Source organism: Macaca fascicularis, chromosome 5 (genome assembly GCF_037993035.2).
Source record: "Macaca fascicularis isolate 582-1 chromosome 5, T2T-MFA8v1.1".
NCBI classification, from domain to species: Eukaryota; Metazoa; Chordata; class Mammalia; order Primates; family Cercopithecidae; genus Macaca; species Macaca fascicularis.
Window position 1 is genome coordinate 150,691,050 of NC_088379.1, and position 18,367 is coordinate 150,709,416.

At 42.0% G+C, this 18,367-nt stretch overlaps 1 protein-coding gene across 36 annotated transcripts in view; it reads right to left on the bottom strand.

The window, feature by feature from the left end:
- The window catches only part of ZNF827 (zinc finger protein 827), a 174,535-nt gene that overhangs the window by 54,058 nt on the left and 102,110 nt on the right, over positions 1 to 18,367 (bottom strand). For 35 of the 36 annotated variants that reach the window (XR_010587030.2, XR_012435145.1, XR_012435147.1 and 32 more), the window contains one exon: positions 11,511 to 11,614. Coding sequence is in view for 32 of the 36 variants with exons in the window: in XM_074040529.1 (XP_073896630.1) it covers positions 11,511 to 11,614 (104 nt within the window). In the remaining 4 variants the exon portion in view is untranslated. Of the gene's footprint in view, positions 1 to 11,510; positions 11,615 to 11,875; positions 13,865 to 18,367 lie in introns of those variants that run through there. The other variant, XM_074040552.1, reaches the window with a different exon arrangement.

Consider the following 18,367-nt stretch of genomic DNA (forward strand, 5'->3'; position numbering starts at 1 on the left):
GGGAGATTTATTATCACATGTGAAAATCAGTCTTCAGTTTTCATATTAAGTATTGGACTCTCACATCAAACCATCTAAAGTCTTATTGTGCCTCCATCTCCCAACTCTCTGCTTCCAGAAATGCCCTAAAGCTTCTTTAGTGATTGGCAATGAGCTCTGCATCTAAGGTGAAAAAAATGAATATAGCCCTTCAATCTTTCTACTGTCAAGGTAAACCATTTTATTTATATTTATTTATTTATTTACTTACTTACTTACTTATTTTTTGAGATGGTGTCTCACTCTGCCGCCCAGGCTGGAGTGTAGTGTGATCTAGGCTCACTGCAACCTCTGCCACCCGGATTCAAGAGATTTTCCTGTCTCAGCCTACTCGGTAGTTGAGACTCAGGCACATGCCAACACGCTCAGCTAATTTTTTTATTTTTAATAGAGATAGGGTTTCACCGTATTGGTCAGGCTGGTCTTGAACTCCTGACCTCAGGTGATCCACCCTCCTCGGCCTCCCAAAGTGCTGGGATTACAGGCATGAGCCACCACGCCCGACCTAAACCATTTTATTCTAAAAGGAGAGTTACTTCATGGGATAGTGGTCCCCTCCTCCGTGGTTTTGCTTTCTAAGGTTTCCATTACCCACGGTCAACTGTGTTGTGAAAAGATTAAATGGAAAATTCCACAAATAAACATTTCCTAAGTTAAAAAAAAAATTGCTTATTGTTCTAAGCTGATGAAATCTCTTGCCATCCTACTGTGTCCTACCTGGGACGTGAGTCACCCCATTGTTCGGCATTCCATGCTATATACACTAAACTCCCATTAGTCACTGACATCCTCTGCTCCTAACATCTATCAACATTGTCATGGCTCCATGATCTAGGATCACCAAAAGCAGATGATCCTCCTTCTGACAGTGTCAGAAGGTCAGTAGCAGCCTCACACTACGTCACAGCGTCTGTCATTCACCTCACTTCATCTCATCATGTAGACATTTCATCATCTCACATCAGCACAGGAAGACTGAGTATAATGCAAGAAGATCTTTTGAGAGAAGGACCACATTTGCATAACTTTTATTATAGTATGTTGTTATTAAATTGTTCTATTTCATTATTATTGTCAACCTTTATTATAGTATGTTGTTATTAAATTGTTCTATTTCATTATTATTGTTAATCTCTTGCTGTGCCTAATTTATAAATTAAACTTTAACATAGGTATGTGTGTATAAGAAAAAACATAGTGTTTCTAGGGTTTGGTACCATCTGTGTTTTCAGGCCTCCACCAGGGGTCTGGGAATGTATCCCGAGGATGAGTGGGGACTAATGCGGTGTGAGCACCCACGTTAGGTAGAGACCAATTCTATTTATAAAAGGCTTTATTGTACATCTTATTTTTGCAAATGGATCCATTTTAACCTGTGGCAAAAACAGACCCGCATTATAATCAGTCTTATGAATGCATGTTCATCAGTCAAAGTTTAGATTTTATCCTGATGACAACGGGAAGCCGCCCTGGCAGGCAGTGCTCTGATGAGATCTGCAGTCTAGAAAGATAGTCAGACTGCAGGATGGAGAGCAGGGATTTGAGGGGGTGACACTGGAGACAGGAAGACCAGCCAGAGGCCACTGTGATCCAGAGAACTAGTGATGAAGACTGGAATAAAGTTATTGCAGTTAGGGTTAGGAGAAATCTAGGAGGAGGCATCGATGCAGAAGGACATGGTAACTGAATGGAAGTGGAGGGTGAAGAAGAGGTAAGAATGAAATATGGTGCAGCAGATAGTGTTGTTCCTCACGCCCCTCCCCAATTACAGATTGAGCCTTCCAAATCTGGAAACCCCAAATCTGAAATGCTCAGAATTCGAAGCTTTTTGAGCACCAGCATCATGCTCAAAGGAAATGCTTGCAGATTTTTGAATCTGGGATGCTCATCCAGTAAGTATGAAAATATCTGTCTGTCTGTCTATCTATCTATCTATCTATAAAAAAATCTAAAATCTGAAATACTTTTCTGATCCCAAACATCTTGGATAAGGAATACTCAACCTGTATCACCTTTCCTTCACGCTTCAACGCCTTACTTCTCACCACCAGTGCCTGCACATATTTCCTACGGGCTTTCTCTGGCCACTGAAACCTGGTTGGCCCACCTGTATGGTAGACCAGAGACTGGGGGAACTAATTCTCCTGGGAGCAGCTTTAACTGATGACTGGCTGCATAAACATCCCAGCTGTCTCACCCTTCAGGTAGGAAACTCTGAAAGTGTGTGTCGTACATTGTGTCCTAGAGGTCCCCAGGGAAATTAATCTCCAGTTGGCCACATTGGTAACCTGTTTGGCTGCTTTCCTTTGCTTTGCTCACTTTTCCATCTTGCTACCAGGGTTTCCTGGTCTCATCTCCTAAAAATCAAACAAACAAACAAAAAACTAGGCCAGGTGCAGTGGCTCACGCCTGTAGTCCCAGCACTTTGGGAGGTCGAGGCAGGCGGATCACCTGAAGTCAGGAGTTCGAGATCAGCCTGGCCAACATGGTGAAACACTGTCTCTACTAAAAATACAAAAAAAAAAAAAAAAAAAAAAATTGCCGGGTGTGGTGGTGTGCACCTGTAATCCCAGCTACTCAGGAGACTGAGGCAGGATAACTGCTTGAACCCGGAGGTGGAGGTTGCAGTGAGCTGAGATCATGCCACTGCACTCCAGCCTGGGAGACAGAGCAAGACTCTGTCTTGGAAAAAACAAAAAAACAAAACAAAACAAAAACCTTAAAATTGCTCTCAGATTTGTCTCACAATCTGCTTCTGGGGGAATCCAAACAAATGGTGTCCAAACTTATGGTGTGTGCAATGGTGGGTGATGATTATGATGCTATCTATTAAGACAGAAAAACAGGAGAGGAGGATTTTAATTCATTGACTGATATTTTTGGAGGAGTGGTATGAAGAAAGTGGGAGGCAGGGGAAATGACATCTTCAGTTTGAAGCCCTTTGGACTGAAAGAGCTTCAGCGACCTTGATGTGGGATATCTGAATGGAACATCTGGGGATGGCGTGGTCAAACTTATATCATGTGAATGCAAAGACTGGCCACACTTTTGCACTTCTAGTGAACATCTTTTGTGTCTGAATGATAAAGTGAGAACAGAAAAGCTAAGTATCTTGCTAAGAGGCACACTGAATGAGGGAGAATAGCAGAAAATGAAAAATGAAGCCCTGGACCATCATTCCTATCACTACATCAGGAGACAGCCATGGTGTGATGTGGGAGTGTCTTCCTTACCACAGAGAGGCCCTCATTTGGCCTATGTAAGAGAATACAGAACAGATTTGTTTGAATGAAAATAGATGGTCTAGTTTATGAGCGGAATTACTTTTCTTTTTTTCTATCCTGGTTACCAGAGGGCAGTTGCTGCCCTGAAAAGAAATAAACACAAAGAAGAAATTGCATGAAATGAGAATATGTATTTTTGATAGCAAAGGAATGGAAGAACATATTGTATATACAGAAAAGGCCTTGTAGATTGAATTAGCCAGTCCCAAACTGAAGCCAGGGTCACTGCATTGCAATTTTCAAACAAATACTCTCCATCATCCATTATACATACTCAAGATTTTGGCCTTTTATAGCACTATTCATTCTCGAGGCATCTACATAGTCTTTGCAAAAGTAAAAAAGCAACCACAGGCACTGCTGAGACCTTATAAAGGGTGTTTGGAATATTATGTGAGCACATATAAATTTGATAAATTTGCTCTGTTCAGAGGAAGAAACCAGGCCAAGGCCAAAGTGGCCACAGCCCTGGGGATAACCTATGCTTGAGAAACAAAGTCCTCAAATGGGATTTGGGTTTTGTTGAGAAGGGGTCTTGCTATGCTGTCCAGGCTGGTCTCAAACTTCCGGGCTCAAGTGATCCTCCCACTCCAGCATCCTGAATAGCTGGGATTATAGGTGTGTGCCACCACACTTGACTTGGATCTGGGTTTTATAAGGGCTTTCGGATGTTACCATTTCCCACAAAGTACAAACATGAAAGTGTTGATAATTATTTTTAATATGAAGTGACTCAACCCATCTGGGCAGACTCAAACCATATGGGCAGAGATAAAGAGGTATGGCCACACAATCACAGTTTTCTTTCTTTACCTTTGTGGCTTTCTACAGAAACTTCAGGTAAGGCATCTAAACAGGGTACACATTTCTCCTTTGGAAATGTTACCGCCCTTTAAAAAAGTATGCCTGTACTTTAGTGTGTGAACCTATAAATGCTAGTCTGTAGGCGCTGACAACTTAATTTAATTAGTTAATTACTGAGAAGAGCTAACTCAGACAAATAGCTGACAGTGCCTAATGAAAGATCTTTCTCTGTAACTAGTTTCTAATAGAGTCAACAGCTCCCCTTTGAAATACACCTATACTCTAAGATCAAACTAGGCTGGTGGGGGACAGATGGGGCTAACAAGGAGCACACAATCCTTAGCCTCTAATAACATTGTCTGGATCAAGAAAATCCATAACTAGGAAACTTTCTCCCTCTAGTAAACAGCTGCGCAGACTATAGCTTATCTCCTGCAAGTTCATCAAAGAAATGCCATAGGCAGTGTGGAATAGTTTTTCGATTTGAAATGCAACAGGAAAAAGATATATCAACCTACATGTCATTAGTTTAGGGCAACCAGTTTGTGTTACAAATAGAAATGTTCCTGCAAACTAGAAGTGACATAATTGAAAAACTATTGTCATCATTATCACTGTCATAGTCTGAAGCAAATGTGCACTCCTATTAACAGCCTGAAGATGCCCACTTGGCATCTAGACCCACCTATTTGTAAATAAGCCAATTAACCTTGACAAATACTGAAATACTACCATAAGTATAGATGAATTTTCACAAAATTACCTATGTATATAATGAGTAATCAGATAAAGAAATAGAATGCCCCAGCTTCCTAAAAGCCCTTCTCATCCCCATCCCAGTCACTACCTCTCCCCAGTACTGTGTCTTTCAAGAACTACGTATGGTGACTTTTCCCTTTCCCAACTTTCACTGTAGGTGGGAGAATTTTAGTAGTAAAGCCCCTAGACTAGACTGATTGTCTACTGTGCTAGTGTATAGTTTTGGCCCTAGAAAGAAAAGGAAGGAGTCTGGGCTAAAGTTACAGTGCCATAACAGATGTGTATTAGTCTATTTTCACACTGCTATAAAAATACTACCAGAGACTGGGTAATTTACAAAGAAAAGAGGTTTAATTGATTCACATCTCTGTATGGCTGGGGAGACCTCAAGAAGCACAATCATGGCGGAAAGGGAAGCAGGCACATCTTACATGGAGGCAGACAAGAGTGAGCCAATGAAGGACGAACTGCCAAATACTTAAAACCATCAGCTCTCGTGAGAACTCACTATCATGAGAACAGCATGGGAGAAACCGTCACCATGATCCAAACACATGGGAATTACAATTCAAGATGAGATTTGGGTGGGGACACAGATCTAAACCATATCAAGATGACATAACTTTTTTTTTTTTTTTTTTTTGAGACGGAGTCTCGCTCTGCCACCCAGGCTGGAGTGCAGTGGCCGGATCTCAGCTCACTGCAAGCTCCGCCTCCCGGGTTCACGCCATTCTCCTGCCTCAGCCTCCCGAGTAGCTGGGATTACAGGCGCCCGCCACCTCGCCCGGCTAGTTTTTTGTATTTTTTTAGTAGAGACGGGGTTTCACCGTGTCAGCCAGGATGGTCTCGATCTCCTGACCTCGTGATCCGCCCGTCTCGGCCTCCCAAAGTGCTGGGATTACAGGCTTGAGCCACCGCGCCCGGCCAAGATGACATAACTTTTAATACAGGGGATGTGCAAGGAGCTTGTAGACCTTCTCATCTCTTTCTACAGGGAATTGGGCTAGGACCAAACCCAAGTTCTCCGGAATCCCAGTCTAGAAATTTTTCTTCTATGCTGCTGACCAGATCATCACTAAACAATTGAGCATTACATATTTTATCTAACTGAAAGTTTTAACACAGCTTCATAAAACCATTTCTATGAACCAGACGATCCATTAAAAACTACTGACATCCTAACTGAAAGAAACGTTCCAAGTGACTATGATATTACTAGATATCAAAGCATTAAAGGAAGAGAGTAAAGATAGAAATAGAAGAGAATAAAAGTAGAATTCTGTTAATCAACAGTAAGTACTTATAAATTATTGCAGTATCTTACTTAAAGGATTAATTTTTATTTCTAACTAAAAGAAGACGGTGCATCAGTAATACTTAAAATGCCGACAGCTGGGGTAAATGTGGGCAACACTGGGAGTTGTGCTCCTTTTGGTCAGTGTCTGGTGACACATTTTCTGACTTAGCAGGCAGCAAGATAGGGCAGAAAGAGAGAAAATGTGCTGTGCAGTTCTGGGTCTGAATTCCTGTCCTGCCCCTCCCCAACTGTATGACTTTGAACAAGTTATTAAATCTCTCTACACCTCCAGGTAGTAATTTGTAAATTGTGGATAATTCCTATATCTCAATGAGTTGTTTCCAGAATTAAAAATGAGATGACATATGTCCTGTGCCTGACAATTTAATAGATCCTTGAAACTGCTAGCTTCTTTCTCTGTACAAAATGAATTTGTCTCATCACAAAGGAGCTCAAGTTACAAAACGATACACACCAACATCCAATGTTCTATTGTTTATCTATGACTTTGTCTAAATTGAAAAAGAATCTGCTGTGTTTGAGAATGGATTGAAGAAAATAGTTTGCTGTAATATAATCCAAGACAGCTTTATATGTGTGTCTCTCTCTCTTGAGGCGTGAGTCGGAAGTCTTAACACAAAGGAAGGTGACATGCACACATTGAGACATATCTTTTTAAGCCAACTGTCTTAAAGAGGTCATTCACATCTGACCAGGAGTGTGTCAGGCTGAGAGCTAGTTGCAGGTGGCACTCCAATGCAAGGCATCATTTATTCAGATTTCAGGAAAGTATATGACACAGTATATTAGATTGATAGGCAGACCAGAGAGGGGAAAATGGATCAAGAACAAGATTGGGGACAAGGCAGACAATTCCAAACCAGACTTTTGATTGAACATGAAATTCTGACTGGCATAGCAGGTCCTGAAAGAAACTAAAACTTCCCCCTGCCTATCATAAAAAGCTTGTTTTTGTGATGGGTGCTGATGTTCATCTTTTCTTGTTTGTACGTTATAAACAAAACCAACAAAATGAGTTTTTTTTTTTTTTTTTAAATGCAAGTTAGGAAATAATGAGGAAAGGGATTGACGAATATAATTGCAGATGTGCTTTACATCATCTCACTCCGGGCTGCATCTGAAATAACACACGGAAGCATCGGGGACTCCAAACACTCGGAGAGAATTCCATGGAGACCCACATTTTCCTTCACACCCGCCCTGGTTGTGTTTTTGTTTTTTGGCTTAATACAGAGCAAACATACTGTGACTTCAAAATCATAATAACACAGAATGGAAGCTCCACATTGTTTAAAAGCAGTACTGGGATATAAATTCTTCTCTTAACAGCCTTTGCTTACAGCAAGATGATGGGAAACAGGGACAGCTGCAGGTACAATGGCAATGGGTCTTCTTTTAATACAGAATTACCCACGTGCCCCGAAAATCACCTGACCTCGGAATCTTTCTTCTATTGATGTAAATCTTGCACAAAGTGAGACAACTATAAATTAAATAAAGCACATTAAATTACACGTAGTCTGTAATTTCTATCTCCCCCATGATAGGAAAGCTCTTTTATTTCTTTTGTAAAGTCACCAGCAGCAACATCACCCCCCAGGGTACATTCAGTAATCTATTTATGGCTCGAAGGATATTTTGTCCCCACATCCCTCCCGCAGAAGGTGACAGCAGTTTTTAACTCACCATTTTATTAAAGATTCCTGATGCTACCTCTGCCTAAGACATTCGCAGCAAGTGAAAATGTTAGGTCTTGGCTAACATGAGCATTCTTTAGTTCTCAGGAAAGTCAGTCTAGAAATACTGGCAACAACCGCAGCCAGGACACCGTGAAGCTCTGTGTTTATTCTGTTTCTCTGGGACGGTGGCAGCTGTGAGTTTCAGATGCCATCTGCCGAAGGCAAATGCCTAGTTAACTGTGCTATTCTCGATTTCTTCACAGTCCACAGTTCTACCAACCTCTCCCTACTTTGCAATCCCCCTCACTGCTGGCTTCCTTCTCCAACAGGCCTGAAACACAAGCACAACACACTGAGGATACCATGGATCCCCTTGGCCCAGCAGCTGTTACGCCCTAAATGATATTCTCTTCTGGCACCTCCTTACCCTGTGGTCTTAATCTGAAGGCATCTGGACTCTTCATCCTATTGGTAGAAGGGACATAACTATATACCAATGCTGTATATATTGTTGAAATAATGCTATGTATTTTCAGCATTTGCAAGGGAAATGGAACTAGGCACATTATATCTCATTAATTATGGTCTCTACTAATTGGGAATCTGAGAGAATTCTCTGTGCTGACATTTATTTTTGCATTATCTGCTGAAAGAAGAGGTTTGCTAAGTAAATAAAGGGTAGAAAGAGTTTTTTAATAGTAATGTTTAAACTACCTAAGAGGAGATTTCTAAAGATTCTGAGGCTTTCATTTGTATACTAACAACAAATCATTTTCTACCTAGTCACTAAAGCCAGCTGTCTCTTTTCTGGCTTCCCCATTTCTGCACAGCCACTATCATTTCCTAATTCAACGTGCTTATTAGCAAAGCTAACCAGTCTTCAACCAGCCAACTCATCCTCTGTCTGCTTCTCCCACCCCACTCCTCTCTTTCTCTCTAACTCAGGCCCTCATTAATAAAGCTGCCCTGGAACTAGAGGATCCTGGCTGGGCTCCTGTCTTTTGCCCCCAACCCTCTCCAATGATTCAGTAATCTGCTGCCGGATTGGTCTTTCAAAAATTTCTTTTCATTTTTTCCTTTCACACTCCAATCTTATTATCCCAGATGAAATGTTCTATGAGAACCCATGACTCTTATACTCCAGAACTCTAAGATCCTCAACTGTAGCTTCAGTGTCCCTGCTCCCAGCACAGAATTTAGCAGATTACTAAAATAAATGTAGATTCACAATATTTATCTGAATCCCCTGGGGGCAGATGTAATTTGGGATTCATACTTCTTTCTCTTTTTAGGACCAGAACATGGTGCATAAAACACACTTTATGTAACATCCCAGTGGGCCTGGAACAACACTTCATAGTCAAGTGCACTGATAGTTCTGCAACAAAATATATAAATTTCACCCCTTGTTGCAATAAATAAGGACAGTAAATAGCCTCCCATTAGGTTTTGCTACAAAATATTTATACAAAAAAATTTTGTTTGGTAGGGATTTTTCGATTTCAGAATTGTGATTAAGGGATTGAGGATATATAGTAGGTATATTTATCCATGGCCACTTATCACTGTCCAGACTTGAAAGAAATAAGTTTTCTTTAAAAGTCTCCACACTGCTAACTTTGATTAATTCAGACTTCTTCTCCACAATTAGTTCAAATTATTGAGGCCATCCTTATAAAACTGTCTTCAGATTATGAGAACTTCGTGACCACAAGGTTGATCCTATCATTTTAATTTTTTTTCTAATTTTAACCCATTCCCAAAGCATTTTCACCTTGCTTATTAAAACAAAAAAGGTCTTCTTTTTAGCTGCTTATTTTAACAAAATGTAAATGTAGTCATTTTGCTTTTCTCTACCCAAAGAAAGGCTTTAGTGAAGTACAGTAGATTGATTATCTTTCAGCAGGACGGATTTACATTTTAAAAATCTCAGTTATGCTGACCTTCTCCCCCAAATAAGAGTTAAGCTTTTAAAGTGTAAGTTCATCTAATGTCTAACATAAGTTTATCAACCAAATCACAGAAACCCCCCCTATGCACAGTTAAACATATACCGAAATCATTCTTTAGGTCAAGTTTTAACTTGACCGATAAACCCTGCTTTAAATACAGCCAAGTCAAACATTAAGCCAGCAGTGCAGGGTTTGTATATATATCATGGGATGCTGGCCGTATGGGTCACAGCATTTTGACAGGCAATTCCTAGGCAGTTATTTTGACATTAGAAAGTCACAATCCATCAACTTAACAGCAGGGCAATAATTTTGGGACCAGGGAGATGGCTATTCAAAATGACACTGTGGGAAGTAAACAGTAGTTCCAAGAGCTCCTGTTTGAGTATGAAGACATAAACTAGGCAAAATTTCTCTCCACCTCTAGAACCAGCCATTATGTAATATGTTTTTGTGTAAGCATGTTATTTCTGGTGTTTGAATAGAAAAGCCCTGCCTGCAAAGCTAAAAAGCATGCAGGTATCTGGATTCTTTGGCTGAATGTGTGGCGATGAGAAGAAATGGAACTACCCTTATGAGACTCAAGAATGACAGTTTTCTTCCCCACCCCCATCCTCCACCCCCAGTTTGTCACAAGCCATTTCCAATGACCTGTGATACCCGAGGCCAATATTTCAGATGTTACTGAATTCTTTCTGCATTGCAAATTCATCAGTTCTCCAGTGCCCTGGGAAACAGGGCTCCTTGAGTATGTGGAGGAGACTTGGACTTTATTCTTGAAGAGGCTGCGGGGCCAACAACCCGGCTGTGAGTCCTGCCCTGCACCCAGGCGGCCCTGGTCTCCTGGACAAATGAATGCGGATGGAGGCTACCGAGTGCTGTGGAGATCCTCTCCACAGCCGGGAGGCAAGGTAGCAACTGGCAGAAGTTTCCTGGCAGCTAGATAGGTAGGTATGGGTAAGGAGTATGAACTAGAGTGCAGCGGTTCTCAGATGTTCTCATTTCACAATAACTCTGAGAACACACACATAAGCCCTCCAGGATGGCCATGTTGTGGATAAGGAACAGCAAGCACATCCTTCCTTCTACCCGGGAAAGGAGAAATGAAGAAAGGAAGAATGGATAAAAAATGATGTGCTGATGGCTGAGATGGCAAAATGGAGCACTGGATGGATATATGTAGATACTATGGCCAAGAAGAGAGACAAAAGTCTGGGTGGCAAGGTTTCCTCAATGAGCTGTCTTGTTGCCATGCAAACTGAGGTGGTCTTTGTGGGGGCCACACCCCCTGGGGTCATGACCTGCCCTACTGGGGACTAGCGCTCTCGCCACTGCCCTCCCTTATATTCCTGGCTGCCAGCCTGAAATACAATGTGTGAAGCAAATTATTTTCAGGTTATACTTCATTATTTTAAAGAAAAAGAAATTCATTATGTGGGTGAAATATCAGCAGGTAAAGAACAATAAGCTCTTAAAGCAAAGATGAAGAGGCTTATTACTGTAAACATTTTAATAAACTTTTGTAGCTTAAATTGAGTTTCTCCTCCTTTTCTAAAACCTAGCCTTACATGAATAACTACATCCGTAAGCTGAAAGTATCTGAAAATTCACACGTTTCAGGAAAGTAATTCTTAAGCAATCAACAGCAGAAGCAAAGCCAACAATGTTTCCATACCTGGAGCTGATATTCTTCCGTGCAGCACAGATTCACTGGGCAGCAGTTCTTTTGAATTGGAGGTGAATGGTGATTGTCTAAATGTGTCTTCTGAAAAGAAAGGGCTGGGGTGGGGGAGGGGGAGTGAGGTTTAGTAAATTAAAGTTATTTAAGACACCCAGAGCACCTGGCCCCAAATACATACATACGCAATATTGGATAAGGTGTTGTTTGCAATGGTGTTCAGTGAATATAAGAAGATTGTGCTTAAAATAGAGAAAAAGAAAAGTCATTACATCAGACAAGTGCCGGCTGTACCTTCTGCCTATGGGTTTTATATTTGGGGGGAATATATGAAACATCATCTTTGAAACACTGTTAAACCCGTAGAGGAGGACAGCTGAGCAGTATATTTTCCTCTTGCTCTATTCTCTGTGTGTGTGTTGTGCCCTGCCTGGGTCAGAATCAGAAAGGGCCTGTCTGTGGTTTTCCCAGTAGAGATGGAGTTGCCTTGGCTCACCCATATTCTGTCACCTGATCCCTCAGGGACCCACTGCACACATCAAGACAGATGGCTGGGGCCAGGGACCCATACACTGAAGGAAACATGTCACCGGTCCCCACAGAAATGACAACTGCAACTTGAAATTGTGTTGGTTCTGAAGGAGTTAAAGTCAGAAAATGGGGCTGCCAGAAGGGACCCGAAGGAGCTAACTCATTTAACATGAAAGAGAGGCCCTGACCTGAGTGATCCTAAGCTCCCCTAGCGACTCAGCTAGAACTAGAACTAGGGTCACCAGACATCCTGCCAGGGTTCCCCCTAAAACCATGACCATAGTGAACACAAAGGATTGGAAGTTTTTAATCAGAGGATTCTAACTCAGTCACAGGGTCCATCTTCCAGGCCTCTAAAATAAAATGTGAACAAGTACGACGATCACATATGAGAATACTAGAGTATCCATCAGAGTCCAACCTAGAAAATGGAAAGCCCTATTTATTTACAACAGAAGAAATTCAACCATAGGAACTGGGTACCCATATAGTGGAAGTTCCATGGGGTAGTAACACAGCCCAGAGATAAGAAGGGCAGGAAGCCATTGCCACCCTGAGGCTGGAGGGACAAAAGGAGGAGATAAATGGAGCCCAGGTCATGGGAGGTGGAGCACTAGAGGAGATAAATACCCAGGTTCTACCTTAAGTCCCACCCCTACCTCTCACCAGTGCCTCTGATTGGCTGAACCTTCCCAGAAGGCGGGGAAACGCAGCCAGGAGGGATCACTACCCCCAACCACTCTCCTGGGCAAAATAGCAGATCTGGAGCAGAACAACAGACCAAGCCTAGGACTACCAGGACTAGTGCTGCTTTGCTAAACATGCCACAAGGCTATAGTTGCTATTATTCCATTTTAAAAAGAGAATGTTAAGATGAAAATGGAAGACACTTTTTTTTAAAGTAAAACATACATTGATAGATAATACAGTTTTACATGACTATGTTAGGCTAGATTTAGCACCACTTTGTATGCCATGGTTTTTCTTTGTATCTTAAACACAAAACAATTTAAATAGGCTTAAGAAGTGAACACTGGCTATAGGCTAGTAGGAGGCAGAAAGTGGGGAGAAGCAAAGGGGCAGATATGTCGCTTTCTACCAAACATCTCATAACTTGCAAGGGTGGCTAAGACAGTGGAGGAGGGGACACAGTGTGACCACGGGGCCTGGCCTGGCCGGGGAGCCCAGGAAGGGCCTTCCTGCAAAAGCCACCATGAGCGGAATGGACAGTAGGGTCCTTAGCGTTTGTTTCAAGGAGCTGGGGAAGGTGGCCCCAGCACTGGGAGAGAGCACAGCCAGCCTGCAGAGCTGGAAGAAGGCCCATGGTGGAGGGAAATGAGGCTGGACCCTGTGTGCCGTGATCATGGCTTTGTCCCAGCAGTAGTGAGGGCACTGCAGGGTCTTAGGTAAGGGGATCAGGGAACCGGACTTCAGTTTCAGAAAGCTCCATGTGGCTGCAGCAGGCAGTGCGGCCTGGGGGACTTGCAGAGGACAAGGCGTGTGGCCAGTGCAGCAGTCCAGATGGGACATGGTGATGCTAGTGGCCAACATCGCCAGCCAGCAGCGACACTTGCAGGTCGAAGAAGAGTTTAAAAGAGAGGGCTGGTCAAGACCACAGGTACATTTAAGAATAACCTTCACTTAGCTTTCTAGGTGAAGCGAGCAGAGGCTGCTGTGCTATGAGGTGGCAGTAGTCTCCTGGGTCTTGCTAAGTAGTGGCAATGGGCTAGCGCTGTGTCTTCACATGCTCTCTTCAAAAGTGCAGATTCCTGCTGATGTGAGGAGTGGAGCCCTATTATCACTGAGCTGCTCAGAAGAAACTGAATGGAAAGGGAGACAATCACTGAGGGAAACAACATTCAAAATAATTTTCTACCCTGGATGCCAGCTTTATCCTGCATAGAAAAGAAGAGATTTCTTCTGAGGGAGCAGAGAATTAGAAGGGAGTGCTGCTGGATACTAAAAATGCACAAAAGGGCTGCCAATGTTTCTACGGGGCAAAGAATCAACGGAGAAACTTTCAGAAGGCAAGGCAGCTTAAGGCTGGTGTAAGTCTTAGCTACAGAGAGAAGACATTAGGTTAACAGGGAATTGGTCTCAGACCAAACATGCAGCCGCCATGCTCTGCATTCGGATCCGTTCATGCCAGGAGGTAGGGAGTGTGGTGGTTTTGCAGAAAGTTTGGAATCAGAAAAATTGGAGTCTGAATTTCATATTGGTTATTTCATAGGTAAGGGACCTTTGTCCAGTCAATAACTCCTCTAGCCTCAGTTTCATCACTGAAAAAGAGGTTTAACAATGCCATCTTTTAGAGGGGTGCTGTAAGGGTTCAAATGAGATGTTTCATGTTAAAGTCCTCAGTACATAGTACATGCTCAATAAATACTAGCAACAAACACTAAGTATCTGGCACTGATTGAAGGTGCTTTGTGTGTATTAACTTCACTTGGTCCTCATAAGAACCCTATCAGAGTAGCTACCATTATTATAGCAGTCCCCCCTTATCCATGGTTTGGCTTTCTGATTTGTTATCCACAGTACAGTACAATAAGATAGTTTGAGAGCGAGACCATATGCACATAACTCTTAATCCAGAATAACAATACTGTTATGCAGAATGTTGTTCTAATTGTCCTATTTTATTATTAGTTACGGTTGTTAATCTCTTACTAAGCCTAAATTATAAATTAAACTTTACCATATGTATGCATAGGAAAAAGCATCGTGTATATAGGGTTCAGCACTATCTGAGGTTTCCGGCAACCACTGTGGGTCTTTTTTCTTTTTTGAGACAGAGTTTTGCTCTTGTCACCCAGGCTGGAGTGCAGTGGCGCAATCTTGGCTCACTGCAACCTCCACCTCCTGGGTTCAGGCAATTCTCCACCTCAGCCTCCCAAGTAGCTGGGATTACAGGCGTGTGCCACCATGCCCAGCTAATTTTTGTATTCTTAGTAGAGATGGGATTTTGCCATGTTGGTCAGGCTGGTCTCGAACTCCCGACCTCATGTGACCTGCCTGCCTGGGCCTCCCAAAGTGCTGGGATTACAGGCATGAGCCACCGGGCCTGGCCAACCACTGTGGGTCTTGAAACATATTCCCTGTGGACAAGGAAGGACTACTGCATTATCCCTGTTTTACAGATGTGGAGACTTAGGCACAAAGAAGTTAGGTAGTTGTTCAAGCCCATGAGTTGAGCACGTTGGCTTCCACATCTGCACTCTTTCCCGCTCAGCTACACTGCCTTTCGTTGGTCCATTAACACCTAAGGAATTTACGGACATGAATCCTTGGAACAGATGGAGAAAAGGAAGAGAAAGAGAAGGGGGTGATGGAGGGGAGTAGGCACCAGTCATTTCAATGTAAAGGTACTGAAGGAAGTGGAAAGACTTTTCTATTGAGAAATAGAGCAAGTAAAAATAATTTTTGTCTTTATTTCCCTATAGAAGTTAAGATACGCCCCAATTTTCTAAAACTTCTGTCACTCGTGGGCCTGGTCAATTTGCAACTCTAAACATTTGCCACTGCTGTACCTACAGCTTCCGAGAGCAAGCCTGTCTCTGCTATTAACTCTAAATGAAGAAGGAAGGGTAACGAGGTCGTTAGTTGTTTGTAAGCTTCTATTTCGCCAAAGCTGTAAAGCACATGGTGGCACTATGGCTACATACACATCTGTGTATTAATCCTTCTGGTGCCCAGATTAGCTTCATGCTTCAGGAAGGAGAAAAAACTAAACTTGGAGCATGCCCTATAGAGCAGAGCTTGCTTCATGGGATTAGGTCTCCAATAACACTGGTTATTCTTAACTCTCTGCACAAGGTACTAAGAAAACAGAAGATACTCCATGTGTAACTCTGTCCCATTCATTTTTAGAATGCTGGGTCGTATATAAGTTCTTCTTCTTCTCCTGTGCCTCACAGTGACTGTAAAGTACAGAAGCACATCCGTTCTCAGGTGACACCCAGCTTTGCGGTGGACAAAGCACTTCAGTAAGGGGTGGTGAGGCTGACACCTCGTTCATGCTGCTCAGTGACTGTCACTGTTGGCAGTGGGCAGTGGAGAGGCAAGTTCCAGGAGGCACCGGACACAGGATGAAGCGGGCTGCATCTTCCCAGGGAGTAAAACAATCCATGAAATATATTGGACTTTACGATGTGCCCCAAAGCATGTTTGTGCTGTCCTCCAACTGGTAACTTCAGCCAGTCACCCACTATTCCAGAAAAGAAGCCAGTTTGTGAACACCATATAGCCCTTGCTTCTGAATCTTCGCCTGCCTAGACTTTAGTCATTTGATTATGAAAAAGCCCCTCCATTCAGAAAGTAAGCCAAGGAAGTGGAAAAAAGCAAAAAAAGAGATTTATTTCTGGTTAATATTTTTGGTAAAAAGTTGATAGAGGAGGGGGTGGAAATTAACAGCTAATGGGGAGGGAATCGTCACTTATTTTCACTCAACAAAATCATCATCTATCACAACATATTCCCTTTGGCCTGGGTCAAAGACTGGCTACCTGGAAGACTTACATAATTCATATAAATATTCAGTAACTATTCAGTAGCAGCATCTGGAAGTTGATGGTATGGACATCAAAGAGCCCAAGCCTCCTGTTAATTTCCCTGGGTTTTGAAAATACGATCTTATACAACTTTTATCTACTTGAGTTTCTTTTCTGGATACAAGTGAAATGGCTGTGGAAAGTATATTTTGATTTTTCTCCTGTAGAAAATCTAAGGGCTAAGACATGAAGGGGCAGGGGTGTCATAGTGAGTGGACAATTCCAGGCCAGGCATGGGATGTGGGGTCAGCAGCACAGGGCTGAGAAAGGAAAAGATTTACAATAAATAATAAAACAGGCCATAAAGGATGATGGCTCTAAACAGCGATACATTCTGCTAAGTGCCTATCGTGACACCAGTATTTCCACCTTTAACACCTGATGGCCAACAGGGAGTTCTGCCTCATGCAGAAGCGAAGGCCCATCTACCTAAAACCAACCCTCCCCAAGTGCCACCACTGAAACCAAACATTATAGGGATTCTCATTTTGACAGCAACAACAAAACCAAAAGAAAAAAGAAAAGAAGGTGAGTACAGACTGTGAGAGAAAGTTCAGAAAATACCTTGCTTTGGTAATGACACAACAGTTTTAAAGGAGCAATAGAGAAGAAACATTTTTTTTTTTTCTAAGAGATAGTAACTTTCAAGACTAAACTTGGGATTGACAAATAGAAAAGAAAAAGATTAAACAAAGAAAAAAAGACTGCACTGTAATGAGTTTTTACTTAAAACTCAGAAGGGACTAGATAGATCAGGGTGGCATGAAATTCTATTAAATGTAAGAGTTTCTAGCAAGTCATCCTAAAGTGGTAGTCTGACTTCTGTCTGCGCAGAGACAAATTACCTTAGTAAATTTTTTTAAAATAGTGAATCTTAAAAAAAAAAAAAAGTTCTTCAGTGACTGAATCAAGTAAAAGTACTCAATTATCTCATATATATTCAGCCATATATTATGTGACCTAACAGGGTTTACAGATTTCTTTCGAGAGCTGGGTGAAACATGTCTGAAAGAATCTGGGGTAATTTTTAATTTTCTTTTGCATTACTTTAAGGAAATTTTTAAAACAAGTTATCTCACTTAGATATATGTCTGAGAAACTATATATTGCAAAAAGAGAGCTGAAGTCCCAGTGTGGGGTAGAATAGTTCTGTGGGAGCCAACGTGTTCAGCGTGTTCTCTCTCTAACTGCTACCTGCTCCCCAGCCGACCTCAGCCCCTGGGCCCCTCACCAGGTGGTTTTCTATCCTTCCTGGTAACAGTGTCTTCCTCCTCTCTACTCAGACCCAGTTGTTAAGCCACTGCAATACTGGTTTTCCATGTTGATACATCATGTTATTTTTTAAGAACTGAAATGCCATAATTTGTCCAAAATCACTGAGCCAGTATTTTAAAAACTCTGACCTCTGAATCACTTAGACCTTAAGAAACCCTCCAGGAGTGACACACGGCATTAACATTTTGAAGTGAACAGGAAGCAGTAGTTGAGAAAACAGTTTTCCATGTCTCCAAAAGCCACAAGAAAAGGCAAGCAATAGACAAAAGTTATGTCAAGAATTAATCTGACTTTAGTTCAAAAATATTTTGAATATGTGAAATATGCATGTTACAGAATTAAAATGGATACAGGTAACTTGCATATGGGATCTCGATATCTATGTTTCATATAATGAAACTGAAGGAAATGAGAACAAACCGGAAATGTTTTCTTTGAACAAAAACTAGAGCTTGCTAATAATAACAGATTACAGGCCTTGCCAAAGGACAAAAGAGG